General features: G+C 43.9%; 1 protein-coding gene and 1 long non-coding RNA gene across 2 annotated transcripts in view; both read right to left on the bottom strand.

The window, feature by feature from the left end:
* Positions 1–536: 536 nt before the first annotated feature.
* Positions 537–24,981, bottom strand: part of LOC311059249 — a 510,343-nt gene continuing 485,898 nt past the window's right edge. The window contains exon 2 of the long non-coding RNA XR_014602144.1: positions 537–1,836. This is a non-coding gene — a long non-coding RNA (uncharacterized lncRNA). The remainder of the gene's footprint in view (positions 1,837–24,981) is intronic.
* antxr1d (ANTXR cell adhesion molecule 1d) overlaps positions 3,204–24,981 on the bottom strand; it is a 70,342-nt gene continuing 48,564 nt past the window's right edge. Inside the window, exons 12-18 of the mRNA XM_084076967.1 lie at positions 20,457–20,535; positions 19,338–19,433; positions 18,672–18,710; positions 17,148–17,246; positions 15,836–16,000; positions 14,904–14,984; positions 3,204–3,603 (exon numbers count right to left, since the gene is read on the bottom strand). Of these exons, the coding sequence (XP_083933093.1) occupies positions 3,244–3,603; positions 14,904–14,984; positions 15,836–16,000; positions 17,148–17,246; positions 18,672–18,710; positions 19,338–19,433; positions 20,457–20,535 (919 nt within the window). The 3' untranslated portion in view covers positions 3,204–3,243. The remainder of the gene's footprint in view (positions 3,604–14,903; positions 14,985–15,835; positions 16,001–17,147; positions 17,247–18,671; positions 18,711–19,337; positions 19,434–20,456; positions 20,536–24,981) is intronic.

Here is a 24,981-nt window from a genome sequence, read left to right as displayed (position 1 = left end):
TCGTGGCCAAATAGGCTACATCAAGGGTGTTCAACAGGGGTTCCGGGACCCCTAGGGGGTCCTCAGAGTTAGGGGGTCTGCCAAATCTTTGTGTGATATATTTCTTTTTTACATTAACCACTTGAACCCTAGCATCCCTTTTCTGAGGAGAACTTTAGCCAAAAATTAGCAGATCTACAAGCTCACGCCTCGCACTGCGAGGCGTTGTGAGCTTGTAGATCGACTATTTTTGGCAAAGAGGTGTAGGTGTAGAGGGGAAAAGAGCAGCAAACGTTTATCTGAAACACTATTTTATACAATACAGAGGGGGTCCCTGCTTCATCTCTCTCTCTCAGCTAGGGGGTCCTTGGCCTGAAAAGGTTGAAGACCCCTGGGCTACACATTCATTTGGGGGGGGTCCTTGACATCAAAAAGGTTTGAGAACCATCGCTGTATCACTTCAGGCCCCCCGAAGGACCACCAAAAAACTGTTTTCTTTGCTCCACCACATCTGCACTCTTAGATTGTCATGTGCAACTATAGATGAATCCACACAGTTTACAGTATAAAATCATTTTTAATGAGAACAGAGACGCAATAGACGTGTTAATATAGAAATAATACATATGATCATTTCAGTCAGTACTCTAAATGGCCTGTAGGGGGAGAACCCCACGACAATACAGCTCTAAAATATCGCACTTTAAAGAGTAAAAAAAAAAGAAACCCACAAAACGTAGCAAGCAGTGAATGAGCCTTCAAAACCACTTAAACCCTTTGTACTTTAGGTATCTGGGGTCCCCCGGGGGCTCTATACTAGTACATTAGGTATGCTAGTATTTCCTTTTACAACAGCGACGCATGGCGGCGTGTTGAGCTGGTAGATCGACTATTTACGCCCCCGGATATGGACGCTAGGGTTCATGTGGTTAACTTGCATCCACCCTCTTATACGTCCCTCTCTAATCACTGAGCTACCGAAAGATTATGAATAGAACCTAGAAATCAATGAAAAGGGATTTGACTCTGAACAGAAAATGAATGCAAACCGGGCCGGTATTAAATAAATTAAATATGAAAAACTGCCCCGCAGTTGTGATACTGTATTTATTAACACGACAGCTGAGCATGGATTTTTGTCTGTTCAGTAACATCCTCTGTGTTAAACTCTGAGAGAGTTACAAATGTAACCAAATGGTCTGGTTACATTTGTACACTCAAGAAAGAGTTACAAATGATGAACATTTAACACTGACGTATTTTACTGTGGAACACTGAACAAGAGGGAAACAGCTGCTTTGGTCAAATAATGAAGATGTCTGTTAGTTTGATCTATACTGTAGCATCCAGCACACCATCTTAAACATACTAACTCACATTGCAGAAACCCTCCAAACATTCAAATGGATCATTCATTCTCCTAAATCCTTTTTCGTCTTAATCATCACATTCTCATTTACCATTGTCAAGCACTTACAAATAAAAAAAACATGGCATGACTCAGCATTACTCAGACATGACACATCACAGCCGCAACTTTCATCTCCAACACACGGCTGACACGTGACTTTCTCCTTTACACATTTACACTGACATTTCTTGCTGGGCCGGACATCGATATTTCCACAAGACTTTCACCAACAACACTCTATTCTAGCATGCTGTACATGTACATGCTGGGCTCTGTCATAAGGTTTTTATGTGGCTTTTATAAAACAGTGGTGTGTCTGTGTCAAATGTCATTGCCAATGCTGAACGTTTTGGGGAGCGCTCGTTTTGGTTTACTCGACGCACTGAACGTATGTGGAAGGTTTTTAAAAAGTACTCACATTTCTTACTTAAGTACAAGTATCAATACTGCAATGTAGAAATACTCTGTTAAGTAAAATTCTGGTAATAAAAAATTAACTTGAGTAAAAGTACAAAAGTATTGGCATCAAAATATACTTACTGTAAAGTACCCGCGTGTTTCCCGTTTCACAATTTATCATTATGTATACAAATATTTTGAAAATAGCAGATCTACAAGCTTGTAGATCTGCAAATGGACGAAATGTATAGGGCTGACGTGGGTGATGTAACTATGTTTTGTAATAATGATCAAAATCTACAAAGTAACTAGAAGTGGAGTAAAAGTACAATATTTGCCTCTGAGATGTAGTGGAGTAGAAGTAAAAGTATGGAAAATGTGAAATAAAGTGAAAGTACCTCAAAATTGTACTTAAGTACAGTACTTGAGTAAATGTACTTAGTTACTTTACACCACTGCTTTTTTAAATCACAGGCCCTGTGTGAGCCTTGCGCATAAACGTGTTACTATACACCGTCTGCGTTGGCAAGGCTGCGGTGGACGGAGTAGGTTATCATGTGAACCAAAACGAGTGCTCCCTCAACGTGTCTCAGACAGGGTTTGGCTTCGGCAATGACACGATGCGACCAAAAAAACACTGTTTCTCTTTTCTGGATGAAACTCAGTACAGTAGCTGATTTAGATATTATTACATTTAAATAATATGTTTTTTCATTGTTTTCCTTTTGCTGTCCAGCAACAAAGCACAGAGCTTCAAGTCATGATAATAATAATAATAGCTCCTAGCTTCTTTCACGTGTTAAGACCTGGAACGCATCTGTGTCATTTTTAGATTTCTTTGGCTATTCAAAAATAGCAGATCTACAAGCTCATGGCGCGACACCGAGTGCCGCGCCATGAGCTTGTAGATCTGCTATTTTTTGAAAAATCGTGAACATTTGTGCAAATCGTTGAATATATATATATATCTTTAAACAAACGTTTTTAACTGAACTCTTTTTTTCATGTCAAGGACCTGCAAAATGTTGTTGCAGGGACCCCCCAGAAGCAACAATTTGAGTAAAAAAAAATCGCTTTAAAGAACTATTATACTACTATCTATATATTCAAGATTTGCACACATTTTCATGATTTTTCAAAAATATCAGATCTACAAGCTCGTAGCGCGGCACTCGGTGCCGCGCTACGAGCTTGTAGATCTGCTATTTTTGAATAGCCCAAAGTGTAAAATAATTCTTTTTTTTTAGCTCAAATCTAAAAATGACACAGATGCGTCTTCAGGTCTTAAAGGGTTAAGGAGAGTTTTTCTCTTTTTTGTGGGGTGGGGGGGGGGGGGGGGGGGGGGGGGGTGAAAGAAGGGGAATTGTAACATGGTGGGGCGGGGGGGGGGGACTGGGAGGGGGGTTGAAAGAATTGACATTGTGGCCCTTTCAGACGCCCCTCTCTTCCTTCTCTCATTCTCTCTCTCTCATCAGTCTGGGTGGGGGTCGAGACGGAGGGGGTCCCGGGGGTCCTCCCGGGGGCGTGCGGGTCGGGGGCGGGCCGGGGGGGGGAAGGGGGCGGGCCACGGGCGGCGGGGGGGCCCGGGCGGGCGGGGTGGTGCGGGGGCCCCTGGAAGGTGGTTTGGAGCGGGGGACCGAGGAGGAAGAGGAGGGGGGCTGCACCAGTGGCTGATGTTCTGGAGGAGGGGGGGAGGGGTGGAGGGGAGGGGGGGGGGCAGGGGGGGAGCCGTGGGAGAGAGGGCGGGGCCGGGCCGGCGTCGTCGTCGTCGACCCCCCCTCCGCTTTCACCCGGTGGAACTGTATGCAGCGACCCTGAAACACACACACACACACACACACACACACACACACACACACACACACACACACACACACACACACACACACACACACAGTTAAGAGGCCATACTTTATTATGCTCTGTTATACAACAAAAATAGCAGATCTACAAGCTCGCAATACCTCACAGTGCGCCGCTTTGTGAGTTTGTAGTTGTCTCCGCCAGGAGACTATGTTTTCACTTTCCGTCCCCGTCCCCCCCCCTCGGCCAAGCTAACATTGGTCAAGCCTCACGTGACACGTGACAATACGTTGAAAGAGTGTGCTCTGATTGGCTAGTGAGACGCATGACGTATAGCGGCCTTTAAATAGATGAGACACTTTGAAAGAGTCTGTGTCTCTTTCAAAGTGAGGTAAGACAGGAATAATCATGAAATGGCTGAGAAATGGCGGAGCAATACATTATGTAGACACACTGGTGTCATCACAATACGTAATATAAATAGCTTAGACAGGATTAATCAAGAACAGTACATTCCAGTACAAACTGATATCACAGTTGATGACAGTTGATAGCACGGTTCTGCTGGCGGAGACTTGTGCTCCGAGGAGCACATTTTCTAGTTCAGCACTAATTTGAGTGTAAGAAGCCGCACAACAAACACCACACCATATATCAGCACCAAACCCTCCTGTAGCAGCCAGCATCATCAGGCTTTAGAACAGGGGTCTTCAACGTTTTCAGGCTAAGGACCCCCTAGATGAAGCAGGGACCCCCTCTATATTGTATAAAATTGTGTTTCAGATTGAAAAAAAAAAAAAAAATGTTTTACTTGGTCTGCTCTTTCCCCCCCCTCTAAACCAAATCTCTTAGCCAAAAAATAGCAGATCTACAAGCGCGAGGCGTTGTGAGCTTGTAGATCTGCTATTTTTTGGCTAAAGTTCTCCTCAAGTGCTCGGTTTCAAGTGGTTAATGTAAAACATAAAAAATCATATCACACAAACATTTGGCAGCCCCCCCTGTAGTAACTCTGAGGACCCCCTAGGGGTCACGGACCCCCTGTTGAAGACCCCAGCTTTAGAACACAGGACACAGACTATACTGATGGGCGGCAGTGGCTCAGGGGTAGAGTGGCCGGTACAGCGGCCAGATGAGTTAGTGTGGAAGTGTCCTTGAGCAAGACACTGAACCCCTAAGCCTAATCGCTCCCGATGAGCAGGTTGGTGCCTTGCATGGTTTCCTCCGCCATTGGTGTGTGAATGTGTGTGTGAATGTGTGTGTGTGTGTGTGTGTGTGTGTGTGTGTGTGTGTGTGTGTGTGTGTGTGTACGTGTGCACGTGTGAGAGCGAGCTTCTTTAGAAGCACCAGCCAAAGTGCATGGTGTGACAGAGGTCTGTGTGTCACCAACACAGAGACGTGTCTGTGTTCAGGTCCAACACCTGCACCACAACGGTCCTGATGCTGCTATCAAAGCCGCCCAATGTATGTTTTCTCATGCCAATAAGGCCCAAGCCCACCAGCCACTGGCTCAAGGACTTAACCCATTGAGACCTGAAGCCGATTCTACATGTCTCCTAAATCTCAACAGTTTTCTGAAAAACGTATGTTTCTATATCAGTGGTGCTCAATCTCTTTCATGTCAAGGACCCCCAAAATGATATGTATTTGGCTGCGGACCCCCATCAAAATATTTTGTTCCAGGGACCCCCCCAGAAGCAAAGATTTGAGTTAAAAATGTTCGCTTTAAATATATATATATATTCAAAGATTTGCACACATTTTCACAATTAAAAAAAAATAGCAGATATACAAGCTCATAGCGCGGCACCGAGTGCCGCGCTATGAGCTTGTATATCTGCTATTTTTGAATAGCCCAATGTGTAAAATAATGCTTTTTAGCTCAAATCTAAAAATGAGACAGTTCCAGGTCTCAATGGATTAATGTCATTTCTGTCATCTGAAAAGGTTTTTTCAGATGATACATGGCAAACCGCTAATCACATTCATAAACACCTCCCTTTGACCCCAGACTGATCCTAAAGAAATACTCCTTCTCTGAGGTGAACACATCAGATACTCTGATGGAAACTTATCTCCGTTGTGTTATTTATTCATCTAGTTTCTTTTTGTTTGTTTCTGTTTTCATTTTTTTGTTGTTTTTCACACGTTCAGTCCTGTCTGTGTTGTGTCATGTCTCATTAAAGTAAAAAGAAATCATGGTGATATAATGTTAATAACTAACTAACCCTTGTTTCTCTGTAGGCCTGTCTCACCAATATATATATTTATATTTTTTAATGATGCTGCTATCAAAGACACAAACTTCAACAACGTTATCTCACGCACACAAACACACACACACACACACACACACACACACACACACACACACACACACACACACACACACACACACACACACACACACACACACACACACACACACACACACACACACACACACACACACACACACACACACACACACACACACAGTCGGGTGGTAAACCTCATTATGTCCAAAAACTGTTACTTTTCATCTCCAACCCCGACAAAGACGATATACATGTTAGCGTTCTCCTAAAGGACCGTCGTCCATTCTGTGTCTCTGTTGATGCAGAACAGAACGTGCTTTATGTGGCTGGGATGTAAAGGCTAGTTTAAGAGCACACACACACACACACACACACACACACACACACACACACACACACACACACACACACACAATGGTTAACAGGGGCCTCGCAGTTTTAACATAATTTACAAGTCAGGGAAAATGGTTCCTCTTCCCTTATTGTCCTCATTGATAGTGTTCTTCTCTCTGCCCCCCCCCCCCCCCACACACACACACACACACACACACACAGTAGTAGCCTCTGCACTCTGTCAGTGTGTAGAATGGAGGGTAGACCCTTGGTGGTCTGATTTAACACCTTATTAAACCCAGAGGCCCTAAAGTCACACAGGGGCCATAAGAGGGGCCCTCAGGTTTTGTGACTGAGGGCCCATTGTGCCTGTGTGTGTGTGTGTGTGTGTGTGTGTGTGTGTGTGTGTGTGTGTGTGTGTGTGTGTGTGTGTGTGTGTGTGTGTGTGTGTGTAATTGATTGCTTGGATGGGGGTGGGGGGGGGGGGGTGGTCCAGCTGTGTCGGTGGGCCCCGGTGAAAAGGCCCAGTTTGTGAGCAGCAGAGACACGGCAGTAGAACACCAGAGGGAACATATGGACACAATGACAACACAGACTCATGAATATGAGGATGACTGTAAGCAGAGGCCTCCACCACACACACACACACACACACACACACACACACACACACAAACACACACACACACCCCCCCCCACACACACACACACACACACACACACACACACACACACACACACACACACACACACACACACACACACACACACACACACACACACACACACACACACACACACACACACACACACATATGGCCTGAATGAAGCCACAAGACCATGAATAACAGAGAGAGAGAGAGAGAGAGAGAGAGAGACAGAGAGACAGAGAGACAGAGAGAGAGAGAGAGAGAGAGAGCTATTAACACAAGGCTGCATCCCCTCCAAATGCACATACAGTACTTTCACCAGTTTGTTTTGTTTTTTTAATTTAGGTTTTTGACGCTTGCTTTGGCAATGTAAAATGTATGTTTTCCAGTGGTGGAAAGTAACTAAGTACATTTACTTAAGTACTGTACTTAAGTACAATTTTGAGGTATTCTTTTACTTTACTTGAGTATTTCCAATTTTTTCAGTACTTTTACTTCTACTCCACTACGTCTCAGAGGCAAATATTGCACTTTTACTCCACTACAATTATTTGAAAACTTAAGTTACTAGTTACTTTGTAGATTTTGATTATTATTACAAAACATGCATTAAGCACTTCATCCCTGTATACATTTAGTTCTGAACTTTTACTTAGTATTTCTGCATTGCGGTATTGATACTTTTAGTTAAGTAAAAAATGTGAGTACTTTTTCCACCACTGATGTTTTCTCATGCCAATAAAGCTCCCTTTAATTGAATTAGAGAGAGAGAGGCAGACAGAGAGAGATAGAGAGAGGCAGACAGAGAGAGAGAGAGATAGAGAGAGACAGGCAGACAGAGAGAGAGAGAGAGAGAGATGTAGCTGGAAGACAACATTAACAGACAGGGGAGAGATAAACAGACAACAACATCCGGAGCTAAATGAGTCTCACAAAGCCAGACCATCCTCTCTGTGCCTCCTAAATACCGTCATGTCTGGTGACTTCTACACTCACTGTAGAGACTAGAGACTGTCTGGTGACTTCTACACTCACTGTAGAGACTAGAGACTGGAGACCACAGTCAAGACAAGAGGAGAGAGACACAGCACTGTTTGTTTTCCTCATATATATATATATGACATAAAATGAGCCATTAAATGGCCATGCCATGCATCAATACAAGGGGCGGCTATAGATGAATGGTTAGAGAGGCTGGCTGGGAAACACAAGGTCCACGGTTTGATTCCAGGCCTTGGCAAGGTGTCCCTGAGCAGGACATAATATTATGCCCCTAACAGCCCCCCCCCCCCCCCCTCTAAACCCAAGTCTGACTGGTGGAGCTGAAAACTGACATTCCCCTGTGGGATCAAATATGCCCATTGAGAACTGGAACGCATCTGTGTCACTTTTTCATTTGAGCTAAAAAGCATTATTTTACACTTTGGCTATTAAAAAATAGCAGATCTACAAGCTCATAGCGCGGCACCGAGTGCCACGCTATGAGCTTGTAGATCTGCTATTTTTGAAAAATCGTGAAAATGTGTGCAAATCTTTGAATATTTATATATTGTTTTAAAGCAAACATTAACTCAAATCTTTGCTTCTGGGGGTCCCTGAAACAAAATATTTTGAGATGGGGTCCGCGACCAAATTCATATCATTTTGGGGAAACATACGTTTTTCAGAAAACCAATTTAGAAGACATTTTGCAGAATCGGAACCTTAGGCCTCAATGGGTTAAGTTGCGTGTGTACAGGGCAGGCACAGCAACTGCAGCAGAATTAGATACATAACTATCAGGATAAATGAGCATTTTACTGAGAGAGAGAGAGAGAGAGAGAGAGAGAGAGAGAGAGAGAGAGAGAGAGAGAGAGAGAGAGAGAGAGAGAGAGAGAGAGAGAGAGAGAGAGAGAGAGAGAGAGAGAGAGAGAGCGCGCTAAGGAGGGTGGTGGTGGTGGTGTTGTGCTGTATATGTGTGACAGGGCCAGCTCAGCTCCATCAGCTCTGGGGACAATAGGAGGGAATGTCTTCTGTCACAACGTGGCTCGTGGCCTTTCAACTCCCCATCTGTTTATGTGATGCTCGCTCTGAAGGGCTGACACATTGACACACACACACACACACACACACACACACACACACACACACACACACACTACAGCCACACACACACACACACACACACACACGTTGAGTGTGGCAGATAGTGGCAGCTCTGCTGACGGCCATTTGCAGATTGGGTAGAGTTGTAAAACCACAAAATCCTGAGTGTTCATTCCGTCCGTTTAAATGTGACTGAGAGTCTCATATGTGTCTCATAGTTAAATGAATACTAAGGGTTTTGACAGTGTGATAAATGCAGGGGGAGGACAGGACAGAGAGAGGATGTTCCTGAACTGCTCTTTAACCACATTAACCACAAAAACCCCAGCGTCCTTTTATTGTGGGGAAAGCTTTGGCTGAAAATAGCCGATCATCGGCTATTTTCAGCCAAAGCTTTCCCCACAATAACAGAAAAGACATTAGTATAGAGCCCTGAGGGACTCCGGTCAACCATATGGGGTTTAAGTGGTTAAACCCTGGCACTGTTTTGCACAGATTTTCCAAATATTTTCCTAACATTTTTTTTTTTAAGCAAAAATAGCAGATCTACAAGCTCACAATGTGTCGCGTTAGGAGCTTGTAGATCATCTATTTTCACTATATGATGTACAATGAAGCATAAAGGGCTTGTTATTTATTTTTTCTTGCAGTTTATTGCCTTTGTTTGTTTATGAGACAGCGACAACGCACAGTAAATATATTATTGCACCAGAACAGCATAAGCTAGTTTACATCTGCTGTCCCTGAGCGGGACTCATCTGTAATACATCATTTCAGAGCATAACATAAAAATTGATGGCACTTTCTGTGATCTAGTTGCAATTCTTCATCCGGCCATAATATGTTATTGCTCTCTGGCTGTGTCCTTTACGGCATGACTCTGTATGAGGCTAGACCTCTGTAGGAGGGTCTGTCTGTCTCTCTCTCTCTCTATGTCTCTCTCTCTCTATGTCTGTCTGTCTGTCTGTCTGTCTGTCTGTCTGTCTGTCTGTCTCAGTGTCTGTCTGTCTGTCTCAGTGTCTGTCTGTCTGTCTGTCTGTCTGTCTGTCTGTCTCAGTGTCTGTCTGTCCGTCTGTCGGCCCAATCAGCTCCACACATATAGTTATATATCTTTTAGCATTCCTCGCTTTTTTTGACACGACTATTGTGAATGAATTCCTCATTTGAATATCCGAATCCCCGGCCTGGCATTGTTCCCTGTGTGTGTGTGTGTGTGAGCAGATCAGTTGCACAATGAGAAATCATTGTGTTCTTTTCATGTCTGATAAGGCCATTAGGGGAACGATGCCGTGCAAACTGTCTCCCCCACCGTAACAAAAGTCCATTTGCGTTCCCTTCATTTCCTTCCATGAGAAGGGGAGTTTTTATTTTCCTCGGTTAATGGCGCGTGAACGAGGTTGTTGAGGTCATTGTTGCGTGGCTCCGTGAACCGCCGTCCCCCGAGACACGAGACAGGGCCTGACAAAGACTACGGGGGGGGAAAAAGTTCTGTCCCCTCCTTGACGGAGATAAATCGACCTGCTCCTACGAGCGACGTCAGGCCTGAGTTATACCAGTGTCACGCACTGAAAATAGCAGATCTACAATCTTGTAGATCTGCTATGTTCCATGCTTGACGCAGCTTGTAGTTCTGTTATTTTTTATGCTCGACACTAGAGCGCTTCTAAGAATAAATCCAGCTTAAGATGGAACGGAGATCAAACTAGAAAAAAGTGCTCCTCGGAGCACAGGTCTCCGCCAGGTCAGGTACGTTATTGTGGCCTCCTGGTGGCGCTATAATAGGCCAATGTGAAAAGGGTGCCATTTGTTCAAGGGCTTTTCACTGCAATCGGACACTGCATTCATGATTTGAGGCATTTTGTTCAAAAAATGTGTTTTGCTAAATTAGACCTACTGGTGGCGCTATAACAGGCCAATGTGAAAAGGGTGGAATTTCTTCCTCGGCCTAATAGAAATGTGCGTGTGAAATTTCACGGAAATCGCATGCTGCGTTCATGATTTGAGGCAAACGGACCAATCCTGCAAACTTTGGAAGCCAATCTTAGGCAATCAGGATGGAATATGGGAAATCGGATAAATCCGTGTTGATCACATGACTATAGAGATACTGTGCACCGATATGTGTGATGTTTGGACAAAATCTGTAGGAGTAGTATCAATAAATGTGTTTTGCACATATCGGCCTCCTGGTGGCGCTATAACAGGCCAATCAGAAAGATTTGGGCCAGAGGTTCTGAATTGGCATCCAGGGAGTGTGCGTGCACAGTTTCGCAGCGGCCGGGCCAACGGTGCCGGAGATTAGCTGCTAACGGACGGACACACGGACGGACGGACAAGGGGTAAAACATACTCTCTCGTCATGCCTTTCGGCCTGGCGGAGACAATGACACATTGATGTCGTCTCTGTCGGGTGAAAACCTCATATGTCCAAAACAGTTACTTTTCACGATTCAAATTAAAAAACAACAGATCGACAAGCTCAAAACGCATTTCGAGCTTGTAGATCTGCTACTGTTGATGCTTTTATGTGACGCTGTAGTATGATCAAGTGGGACATTAACACATCACCCGCCAAGCAAGGTATTAAACATCGTTAGTTATCCCCTTGCCAGCGTAATTACCTTCATCCGATGATATTTGAAACGCTGTGGAAGCGACATTGTGTACAAAATAAATAGTCTTCTTCATACTTCATAACTTATTTTCTGAGTGACGATGGATCATCACAGAGCTGTGTTACGGTGCCTAAAACGACGTGCCTCATTTTTTAATAGAACAACGTTATGCGTCCATGGCGAGAAATGAGTTAATTTACGAAAAAACACAGAGTAAATATATGGAGATAAGAGGTTTCTGCCTGACAGCAACGATCCTTTGAACAAAGGACACAGTACCGGAAAGTACGCACACACGCACACGTCCATGAACAAATCCACATTTCTATAATACAGTGGTAATAATGGAACATAATGAATCTGACAGATAATGTCTCGGCCAAGAAGAGACAGAATGAATCCATTTACGTCCGAGCAGATGTATCGCCATGGCGACCGATGTGATGATGTAAACATGCGTTATGTTTTTATGAGATGCCGCGCACGAGGTCAAGGTTATAGATAACGGTGCCAGCTTCTCTCTCTGTCCCTTTCCCCATCTCTCTCACACACACACACACACACACACACACACACACACACACACACACACACACACACACACGCACACACGCACACACGCACACACGCACACACGCACACACACACACACACACACACAGTGTGTCAAGCTGTTTGATGGTGAAAGCGCTGATGTCAGCGTTGGTAATACTTTGGTCATGTTACATCTATCATAGACGTGAGTGAGTAGCTGTAGTAACTATGTGGAGTTTGACAGAGAGCCGGAAAACCCCCTCTGGACATCATCCTGGACGGTCCCATTCTCAGGGAAGGGTACAGTAGTAGTCCTTGTGTTTTAACAATGACTGCTTTGTCAGAAGGACTAGTTTCAGTGGCTCTCATTGACTCAGTGTGTGTGTGTGTGTGTGTGTGTGTGTGTGTGTGTGTGTGTGTGTGTGTGTGTGTGTGTGTGTGTGTGTGTGTGTGTGTGTGTGTGTGTGTGTGTGTGTGTGTGTGTGTGCGTGTGCGCGTGTGTGTGTGTGTGTGCGTGTGTGTGTGTGTGTGTTCTGTGCTTACAGAGAGCTGTCCATGTTATTCACTGACACCTGCTGCTTTCATGTAAGATAAAGAGGGAAAGAACAAATGCTTCCTTATTCATGCGGGGAGAGACAGTCCAGCGCTTTGGTAAACTGATTTGTACTTAAAACAGCTTTTACATTGAAGATGTCAAATGTCAGAAGACGCTGTGTTAACTTTTTTTCGGTTTGGTATTCATGCCTGTTTATTTTCAACGTGTAACATGTAGTTGTAATGACGGCTTCTTAATTCAACCCTATGTGTGACTCAGCACAAAACAGGGCTAGGCTTTAACTTTGCATTTTAGTTTTTTCATATCACATGAAAGCAGGGAATCATAACTACAAATTGTATTGGTTATTCGGTGTGACCCACCGGTTTTGGAAATATGGCTTACATAGTGATGTCTTGCAGAGATACAGAGATTTGAGCAAACAGCCTCAAAAGGGAATAAATAATGGCAGTCAAGTCAACTAACTGACCTGTCTCTCAACCAAGCCGTTTCTTGTTTGAGGCCCAGTCGTTGAGTTTTGGGGCTATCATTACAAAAGAACACTTCAGCATCACTTGGAGAACGTTTCAACACATCACAGATGTGATGGTGTAGTCGTGGACTAAGGCTCAAACTTTCTCCACTGATTTTACATGTTCAAGTCCCAGACCTTCTGTAGTTTCTAATGTTGACATATAAACAAACACTTCAGAAGTACTAAGACACCTGTTAATGACCAATGAGTAATGGTGTAGTGGTCTAATACTCAGCAGAGAATGTCCATGTTCACGTCCCAGGCCATCATAGTTAAACCAAACGGTAGAGTGCTTTAAAGTTTTGCCGGCTAAACTACAAAAGAACAACTCAAAAGCATAAAAAGACAAATCCGAGGTAGAACAGGGAAGTTACACAATGCAGCTTTTTGAATGCCGGAGTATTTTAACTTTACTAACTGAAGGCTAACACATAAAAGAACGCTTCAGGACTCAGACTCTCACCACAGAGATTCCATGTTCAAGTCCCAGTTCTCCTATAATTCAATGCTGGAGTACTTACAGGCTAAAATACAAAAGAACAACTCAAAAGCACTTTTGATTTAATTTTTCCTTAATAACTCTGTCTGCTTTGATGACATTGTACATTGACACAGTACAGTGATATTTTCTCAAACTTATTTTTTTGTAAGTGCATGAGCCAAATGCCTTTAATTATTTTGGGGTAATGACCCGTCACGTTCATGCAATGTACTGTACAATGTTTCTTGTGTCTGGGTAGCTCAGCTCTTGACTTAAAACCACAAGATCATGAGATCGTATCCTGGCACCGGCAACTCAGCATACTGTATGAGCAATCTGGCTCCCAGCAGTCTACTTACTTTTTTCCCCTTTTAAATGGACAATGCATTGGGCGCAAAAAGTTAAATATTTCAAAAACTACAAATTATTTATACAAGTTCTTTTACAGTACAAATCTCAAGCATGCATGTCCACACAAAAGGAGGATTTTTAAAATTGTGAATCAAGTTTCTAGGTTAAAGTATGAAGGAACAGCGAGGTACCAAAGTTTTCAGATGTACGTTTAAAAAAAGTTAAATATCTCAAAAACTACAAAACATTTCAAAGTCAAAGGTTCAAGCATGTGTGTCCAAAGTAAAGCTGAATTATAAAAAGTGTGAATACAGTTTCTAGGTGAACGTGTGTTTGTGAGGCACCAAAATCTTCCATTGACTTCCATTATACTTTTCTGAACTTTTAAAGGGAAATATTTCTAAAACTACAAAACATTTAAAATATTCATGCACAAGCTCACATGTCTACAGTAAGCTGAACATTTTAACCCAATAAGACCTGGAACGCATCTGTGTCACTTAAGATTTATTTGGCTATTCAAAAATAGCAGATATACAAGCTCATGAGTGCCACGCCATGAGCTTGTAGATCTGCTATCTTTGAAAAAAATTGAAAAAAATGTTTTTATATTTTTTTCCAAAAACTGTTCCAAAAAATCGCCTCAGGTCTTAATGGGTTAAAGTTTGAATGGGGGTTCTAGGTGTAAGTATGTAGGACCAGTAGCGTGCCAAAGTTTGTGAGGAGATAATAATAGAGGTTGGGGCCGCTACGTGGCCCTCACGTCTACGTCGCACCACCGATCCGACCAATTATGTGTGAGTGTCGGGGGCTTGGTCAGAGAACCCGTTGTTGTGTTTTGAAGCAGGAATGCGTTGGAATAATAAACAGAGAGGCTGTGCAGGTTGCCATGTCTCACCTGGTCTCCAGGCTGAGGTCTCATCAGGGACACCTGGTCGTATCCTCTCTGGAACAGAGCCCACAGCGCGTCCAGCTTCCCCTGAGGAGAGACAAGACAAAACTATCACCACTGGGGCTCAAACACAGTGTTGATTTTGACAGCAGATTTAGAATTAGTTTTAGTCATAGTCTTTTATATATCTAAAATTCCATTTAGTTTTATTTTAGTCGTCTGAAATGTTTTAGTTCTTGTCTAGTTTTAGTCGACCAAATATCATAAGATTATAGTCGACTAAATCTACAGTTGATTTAGTCGACTATAATGTATTTTGGCGGTGCCTTGATGGCGTTGTAATGGCTGATTTTACACTTGGTTGCATGCTGAAAATAGCAGATCTACAAGCTCACAGCTGTGAGCTTGTAGATCTGCTATTTTCAGAGCGCAACACCCGAGCGCAACCAAACATAAAATGACTGAGTTCTACTGGATCTCTTCTCCACTAGATCCCTCACTGACATTTTAGTCTAGTTTTAATTTGTTGACGAAATTGTCAATATATTTAGTCTTTAGTTTTAGTCATCATAGCTTAGTTTTTATTTTGTTTTCGTCAGTGAAAAAAGGTAGTCGACGAACATCTTTCGTCATAGTTTTAGTCGACGAAATCAACACTACTCAAACATCTTTGAGAAGCAAAATATAAACACAAAGATTTCATAATCGCAAACTAAAGCCCAATGTATACTTTGTACCTTTATTCCTTGTATAACAGTGTCATTTGTCTAAAATAGCTGATCTACAGCTTGGCGTGCTGTTGTGAACTTGTAGAGCGGCTATTGTTGGTATGCAATACAGAGACATATAGTTTACCTGAGCCATCAGCAGCCATCTGCTGGGTGAAGCAGTAAAAGTAATGTCCCCCCTCCCCCAGTAAATACTCCCTTTCCCCTCACCTGGATGGGAGTGTACCACTTCCTCTGCTGTGGCGCACGGCGGGGGCGTTTACGAGGTTTGGGCTCGTAAGGCTCAAACTCCTGCTCTGGCATCTTGACGATGGCGTTTTTGGGTTTGTCCAGCTTAGCGCCCTCTTCAGTGGAACCCTTCTCCCCCCAACGTACCTAAACAACAACAACAGAAACGTATGAAACATATTCTAAATGTACGCTATTCTGTGAGCTGTAGTGTGTGTGTGTGTGTGTGTGTGTGTGTGTGTGTGTGTGTGTGTGTGTGTGTGTGTGTGTGTGTGTTAGAGTCCTGCGCGGGCCCAACACTGCAGGCCAAGCCATAGCAGGCAGTAGTAGTAGGGGGTCTTCAACAGGGGGTCCGGGAGCCTTATATGAGCCTCATTCAGGGTATATTTTGTGTTGTGAGCGCTGTGCGTCGCATCCACCAACACGTTCTCCCTCCCAAACTCCTCTCCTTTTGTTGTCAATGAGAAATGTTCAGTAAGTCGGGCATGTCGGGGCATGCACGGGCATGCGATCATGCGTGTCGACCATAGACTATATAAAAAGAATGGACAAAGTGACGCCATTGGTTTCTACAGACCGCAAATGAAGCCGATTGTTCAGCAATTTCAAATCCGCCATCTTTCAATATCGCGTCATATCCTGCAGAATGCCACCAGACCATTATTGGTTGGGTATCTTGTCAATCAAGAGCGGGGGCGGGGAATGAATGCTATTGGTTGTGCAGCTTGTCAATCAAATCATCCCGCCCCTCCTAGATCATAGCTTACTTTATCGTCAATTTTAAAACAAATGGGACCATAGTTTACCAAAACTCATATCATGATGATTGAAAGGAGACTTTAAACTAACGACTGGAAGCATATAGTATTTATGACCATTTTTATTAAGGTAAGAAAAACTAGTCTAAAGTTTGTCAAAACCCATCCGCTTGCGTTAAGATGAATTCTTTCTGACACCAGCATGAAGGGGTAAAACAGTGAAACTACAGGCCATTCATATGAACTGTCTCTTCCGTATTAGCCTCAATGTAAAACTTTCATGCTGGGCCCTTGGTGTCGACGTGATGCGACCATCATCCAAGGGGATTGAACTCTGATCTTTTACCGGATGCCAGATGTCATTGTCTATTGTAGTAATGTTGTGTAACACAAAAGGTTACTGATTAGGTGGTAGGTTCTGTCTGCTCCCTCTGTGGATACTTACAGTGGCAGCTAAAGGAGTTTTTGGGGCCAGTCTTCTAGATCTAAACCTGTAAAAAGCATTTAGAGCTAAAAAAAAAATCATGCGTGCATACCTCCATGCGCTTGATGCCGCCCACTCCTCTTCCTCCGTAGTAGGATGCATCCACTGTGGGCCACTTCTTCTTGGGCATCCCGTCTTCATCGTCAGACTCCTGAGAGACGCAGAGACAACCAGGGTTTTACACCAACTAGTGTTGATTTTGACAGCAAATTTTGATTAAGTTTTAGTCATAGTCTTTTGAATCAAATTCCCTTTAGTTTTAGTCATATTTTAGTCATCTGAAATGTTTTACTGTTAGTCCAGTTTTAGTCGACTAAATATCATAAGATTATAGTCGACTAAATCTACAATTGATTTAGTCGACTAAAATGTATTTTGGCGGTGCCTTGATGGCGTCGTAATGGCTGCTTTTACACTTGGTTGCATGCGGAAAATAGCCGATCTACAAGCTCACAACGCCTTGCGCTGCGACGCGTTGTGAGCTTGTAGATCTGCTATTTTCAGAGCACAACACCTGAGCGCAACCAAACATAAAACTATGATTTTAGTTCTACTGGATCTCTTCTCCACATGCATTATGCACTATGACATTAATTCTATTTCTTTACATGTTTTATCCCGCAATTTTTGTAACCGATTTTTTCACCCGGTGACAATTTCCTAAGTGATCCTGGGCGCTACACCGGCCCTACACCAGCACTACACCAGTCCCCGACAGCCTGGGGAGGCCAGGGCCGAGCTCATGCTTCCTTCAATGCATGAGAGCCAACTGACCTTCTTGTCACCTGACAGGGGGGAGTTTCCCCGGTAGGACGTAGCGTGTGGAAGGAACACGTTATTCCAACCAGTGCAATGTATTGCAATGAACAGCCAACTCATTTCCAAATGGACGTGCGGGTCATGTAAAAAAAACGAATACAATTAGAATGACAAAAACAAGCTGACAAAGTGTAAAAATCAATCAAATCAATCTTTATTTTTATTTAATCCTTGCTGTAATCCTTGCTGTTTCATGCTCCTCCTTCTTCCTCATCTAGGAATGGGAGCTGGGTCCGGGAGTTGGGGGAAAGATTTAACTGGTCAGTGAAACAGTAAATCCAGGACCGAGATTGGCCGCTGCTCAAGCAGTGAATGCAGGACCGTGATTGGCCGCTGCTCAAGCAGTGAATGACGGGGGCGGGTCCGGGAGTTGGGGGAAAGATTTAACTGGTCAGTGAAACAGTAAATCCAGGACCGAGATTGGCCGCTGCTCAAGCAGTGAATGCAGGACCGTGATTGGCCGCTGCTCAAGCAGTGAATGCAGGACCGTGATTGGCCGCTGCTCAAGCAGTGAATGCAGGACCGTGATTGGCCGCTGCTCAAGCAGTGAATGCAGGACCGTGATTGGTCGCCCAAGCAGTGAATGGAGGACCGCGATTCGCCGCCCAAGCAGAGAATTAAGGACCACAAGCAGTGAATGCAGGACCGTGATTGGCTTCCCAGAAGAGACAAAGAAGTTACTGCAGGCGCCACCGTGCCCTATGACATTAATTCTAATCTAAAATCATCTATGAGGTCTGTGTAGTGAGAGACTTACTGGTTCTGGTGGAGGGGGCGGCGGAGGTTCTCTGATCACCTGGATATTACGGGAAAAGAAAAAAGAAAGCACAATTTTACAATTTTACAAAAACATTATGTTAAAGGGATATTTCACTTTCATGTTTGAAAGTGAAATATCCCTTTAAAAACAGCATTTTCTGAATTTGTCTTAAAATGTCAAAGTATTTAAAATAATTAAGCAACTTCAAATAATATAGCAACAATGCATGTCGGCCCTCGTTGCGCCGCACTGTGAGCTTGTAGACTATTTGTCGTCCAATGAAGTATAGGGCTTTAACTGGTTAATATCGCGCCCTGCTTTCTTTAACAAATCGAACCCTGCATTTATCAGAAAAAATGCTTTCGTTCACAAATCGCAACTCACTTAACTCCAGTTTTAGATAATGAAAGGAAGTCTAATGATGTGTTAATGTGCACTCTAATAAACCGGCATTTAAAAAAAAGTAATAAGAATCACAACCCCCCCCCCCCCCCCCACCCGCACCCCTTCAAAAATATGACTTCTAGCCCACCTCCAGATGTTATCTGAACTCTGTGGGGTGCTCTACCCCCCCCCCCCCCTCGATAAACACTAATTCATCACAAAATGACAGAGGAGTCGTTCACAAGTAGCACAATTACAGTGTAAACACTGAACACTCACCACAGTGCAGCACAGAGGCCAGAACCACCACATGAGCACCATGGCCAACACCAAGAACAGAACCAGCAAGGAGATCAGCACAATGGTGCCATCGAACTATGTACACACACACACACACACACACACACACACACACACACACACACACACACACACACACACACACACACACACACACACACACACACACACACACACACACACACACACACACACACACACACACACACACACACACACACAGGGATAAAGATTAAACAAAAACACAGCAGAGAGGGGAGTGGGGGGGGTAAAAACTTTGCAGATAAAAGACAAAGGCGTTCTGTGTGTGTGTGTGTGTGTGTGTGTGTGTGTGTGTGTGTGTGTGTGTGTGTGTGTGTGTGTGTGTGTGTGTGTGTGTGTGTGTGCGTGCGTGTGCGTGTGTGTGTGTGTGCGAGAGGAAAACAGTGTCAGAGAAAAGAGAACGTACTCACAGTCTCCTCTGCGGACAGACAGAACAGAGGAGACCCTTAGAGAGGACATAGCGGACAAGAAGAGACGGCTACAAGAACCAAACACAAACAAGAGAGGGAAGTAAAGAGGAGTTTGAAAGAAAGAACACTGGTCACAGTTCAGATCAGACGACACATTATGAGTCAAAATAACAGATCTACAAGCTCGCGGCGCGGCACGAAGTGACGCGCCGCGAGCTTGTAGATCTGTTATTTTTGAATAGCTTACATATAAATGGATAAAGTGGTTAAAATGATGTGTGATGCCGTATTAAGACATTCGATTCATACATGGTTGTTGCGCTGCTGTCGTGCCCTCCGGAAATAGCCGATCTATAAGCTCACAAGGCGGTGCTCTGCAAACGCGCTGTGAGCTTGTAGATCGGCTATTTTCGGCACTCACTAAGAATGACTGTATGTATAGTAGAAAGAGAGTCTGGTTTACTACATGTGCTACTGTTAGTATAGTGTGAGGATTCAGGCCATGCATTGTGTGCGTGCGTGTGTGTGTGTGTGTGTGTGTGTGTGTGTGTGTGTGTGTGTGTGTGTGTGTGTGTGTGTGTGTGTGTGTGTGTGTGTGTGTGTGTGTGTGTGTGTGTGTGTGTGTGTGTGTGTGTTTTATACTCACACATTCAGTGGTGGTGATGTGAACAGAGCTGGTGATGTAAGACAGGCCTTCGTTCATGCTGACCTGCAGGTAGATCACCCTGCACACACACACACACACACACACACACACACACACACACACACACACACACACACACACACACACACACACACACACACACACACACACACACACACACACACACACACACACACACACACACACACACACACACACACACACACACACACCATGAACCCCACATTCTAGTTTGCATTGAACACACACTAACACAGGGTATTTCAAACTTCTCCATGCCATGGTCCCCCAAATCTTTCATTAGGCCATGGACCCCCACATGAAAAGATGTTTTGACTTAAATTAAATTGAAGGCATAGTTCACCCAAAAACATACTTTTTTTTTGTTTAGTCACCCCATGGAGACTTGAATTCATGGGGTGAATTACTTCATGAATTACTTGAAAACCATGATACTGACATCAAACTGACCATGATACTGACCATGATACTGACCATGATACTGACATCAAACTGACCATGATACTGACCATGATACTGACCATGATACTGACATCAAACTGACCATGATACTGACCATGATACTGACATCAAACTGACCATGATACTGACCATGATACTGACCATGATACTGACATCAAACTGACCATGATACTGACCATGATACTGACCATGATACTGACATCAAACTGACCATGATACTGACCATGATACTGACATCAAACTGACCATGATACTGACCATGATACTGACCATGATACTGACCATGAAACTGACATGATACTGACATGATACTGACATGATACTGACCATGATACTGACCATGATACTGACCATGCTTTGGTATCTGTAGTGCGCCCCCCATCCAGTGTAATCACTGGATGGGTACTGACCATGATACTGATATTTTAATGACGATGGTTTTCAGCCTCCACATTTCTCAACACCAGATCATTATTACTGTGACTGGCAGCAAACTGTACAACCTTTTGATAAATCACACGTGAGCCCTGTCATGTCATGAGATGATAACTGCACTGGTTTCTACATTAGATAGATAAATGATCTGCACTGGTTTCTACATTAGATAGATAAATGAGGGCCATTGTGTTTGTGTTGCTGACTGTACAAGCATGCACACGGTAGTCAAATTCCTAAATGTACTGTAACTGTACTCTGTCCTTACTTGCCCTCTTAGAAATACAGACAAACACAATCTTGCTGTGGAGCTTTTTTTCATGGGCAGTTTTGTGCAGATTTGGCAAAAACACACACACACACACACACAAACAGACGCGCACACACACGCATACACACGCCTGGTTCACGCCAAACACCTCGGGGAGCCAAGAACTTTTTAAAGAGGCCGGGGAGTTCTCCACCCTCAGAAGGAATCTCTCGTGTTTGGATCTGACCCAAACCTCTAATGTGGAAACCATAGACAACCCAATGACTTCCTCCTGCCTGCTCTCACGTTAAAGCGCCGTTATCTCCATCCTACCATACCGTACACAAGTTAGGAAGATGACAAGATAGCAGATAGCAAAACATTAGCACGCTCACGCACGCCGCGCAGAGGAGTTATGGGACAAGAAGGCTGAGAAGGGAGGGAGTGTTGACTCAAGAGATTATACAAACATTGTTTAACCGTTTGAGTCGGCTACTCAACGGCTATACCAAAATAGCCAACCGACAAGTTCACAACACTTTGCACCACGTCGTGCTGTGAGCTTGTAGATCGGCTATTTTTGAATAGTTTAAACATCTTGAAAATGTGACTTTTTTTTTTTATCAGAATCTTTTTTGAAATGTTTTTCAAAATTAAGAAAAAAATTGAACCCATTTAGACCTGGAACGCATCTGTGTCACTTAAGATTTCTTTGGCTATTTTTTAAAAATCTTGAAAAAAAATGTTTATATTTTTTTCAAAAAAATAAAAAAATAAAAAAATAATCGCCTCAGGTCATAATGGGTTAAATAAGGATTTTCAAAAGACTTTTACTTAACAAAACCCAATTGGGTGGTGGGGGGGGGGGGTGGAAATAGCAGACATGGTTGCAGCTCTAGGTTTTGGACAGAGAGAACAGAGGAAGGATTTCTTTGCTGTGGTTGTGCTCCGAGGGAATGGGGGGGCGGGGGGGGGGGGACAAAGGGGGGGCATTGAAGTCTGGCTTCAGATTTGAGGAGGGGGAGGGGGGGGGTCACTGGAGGGTGATTGGGAAGAAGGGAGAACAGGGAGCTCTGGAGTGAGACCAGAGGAAACAGAGACAGAGGAGAGAGAGAGGGGGAGGGGTGGTGGGGGGGGGGGGGGGGGGGTTGGTAGGACCCAGGGTTTTCCTGTTTCACATCCCTTCAGCACGGACCCTCCTCCCATCTGAGACCCCCTCAGATCTCTCTCTCTCTCTCTCTCTCTCTCTCTCTCTCTCTCCCCCCCCCCCCCCCCCCCCCTTCATTTCCTGGAACACACTGACACACTGTTTGGTTTCTCCTTCTCCTCCTCTGTGCTGCTGTGGCTCATAACTCACACTGACACAGTGGTGTGTGTGTGTGTGTGTGTGTGTGTGTGTGTGTAGGGAGTGGGGACAGGTGGTATACTGTCCACTCCTACTTTTGTCTCTCCCCCTCCCCTCCCCTCACAGTGCTATCAGCTCCCTGGTGACAGAGAGATCTCATCCCCCATCAATCAATCATTCAACCTGCCCACTATATCTGTGTGTGTGTGTGTGTGTGTGTGTGTGTGTGTGTGTGTGTGTGTGTGTGTGTGTGTGTGTGTGTGTGTGTGTGTGTGTGTGTGTGCGCGCGTGTGTGTGTCTTCATCCGGGAGGCTACTGACTGTAGTCAACATGGATTTGTGTGGCAGCGGCACAGATGACTTCATTATATACGACAAGGGTGTAGTTCAGCTGGGTGTATGGGTGGGTGGTGGTAGGGGGCTGCGGGTGAGGGTATGGAGCTGAAGGATTAGGGTTTTAGGGGACTACACACTCTAAAACTATCTGGACCTGAAAACTATCAACCTGGTGTGCCTATGTTGGGCAAAATGTTTCAAAGTAAAAAAATATACCAAAAAAATCTATGCCCCGTGTTGTGAGCTTACAAATCTGTTATTTGCATGCGACACCAAGTATAAAATAGGCCTAAAATGGTTAACCACAATGTTACAGAAACTAGAATCCATAATCTCTAGTAAAAAAAGGTTTAATTTATACTTGGTTGTGCAAAGCTTTGGACAAGTGTTGCTTTAAATATATGCATGTGTGTGGAGTGAAAGGGTGGTGTGATGAAGTATAAATCACTCTGACATGCCAAATGAGTCTGGTACGTTTAGCACATTGACAACGATGTGTATAAACACTTGAAGGCTATAGCATCCCTATTAGCATCGTCATAATAAGCTAACATTCGTAAAATTGGTGAACATTCGTCGGGGAGCTCACAACGCATCACATTGCAGATCGGCTATTCTCACAGATTTGGTGCAGGGGGGAAAAACAAAGGGGCCGAGTATAGACCCTGGGACTCTGGTCAACCAAGTATATCAGCTCTGTCCGTAAAACGCAGACGCGTTTCGAGCTTGTAGATCTGCTACTTTTGATGCTTTTGAGTGACTTTGTAGTATGATCAAGTAAGCATTGATTTACTGAAAAAACACTAAAAAGTTAGAAAATGGAGATAAGAGATTTCTGCCCCGACAGCAAGGATATAGGGTTTAACCCATTAAGACCAGGTATGCATCTGTGTGTCATTTTTAGATTTCTTTGGCTATTCAAAAATAGCAGATCTACAAGTTAATAGCAGATCTACAAGATCTACAAGTCATAGCACGGCGAGTGCCGCGCTATGAGCTTATAGATCTGCTATTTTTTTAATAGCCAAAGTATAAAATACTGGTTAAAGTGGTTAAAATCTAAAATGACACAGCATGCGTTTCCCCTGGGTCTTAATGGGTTAAGTGGTTTGATTCCGTACCAAATAACACCTGGCGAGCCATGCAGCACGGAGACCCTTCTTCCACTAGGATTTTATTCCTACTGTATTTTACACTCCGTTACAATGTAGCACGCAGCTCATCAGCCCTGCCTGGAACCCCTCAGCCGTTCACTATTGATCTGCTCCTTACCGAGGAGGAGTTCGGGGGGGGGGGGGGGGGGGGCGGGGGAAGAGGTGCTGACTCCACTCTAATGGCTTGTTTCCTGTGGGAACTGATCCTTCAGGCACCATTACAGCCTCTAATGATGCTCCCGGTCCAGCGCTGAGGAGAGCTTCAACCTGGTACCTATAGCCACGGTGGATTCCGTTGCTGTCGGGCAGAAACCTCTTATCTCCATATTCTAACTTTTTGTGTTTTTTTCCACAAATCAACCCCTACTTGATCACACCAGTGGTGTAAAGTTACTAAGTACATTTACTCAAATACTGTACTTAAGTACAATGTTGAGGTGTTTTTACTTTATTGGAGTATATACAATTTTCAGTACTTTTACTTTTACTCCACTACATCTCA

The sequence above is a fragment of the Gymnoscopelus microlampas genome (assembly GCF_963454915.1).
Source record: "Gymnoscopelus microlampas genome assembly, chromosome: 13".
Classification (NCBI taxonomy): Eukaryota; Metazoa; Chordata; class Actinopteri; order Myctophiformes; family Myctophidae; genus Gymnoscopelus; species Gymnoscopelus microlampas.
The sequence above is the reverse complement of the archived record's forward strand: the minus strand, read 5'-3'. Positions and strand labels throughout refer to the sequence as shown.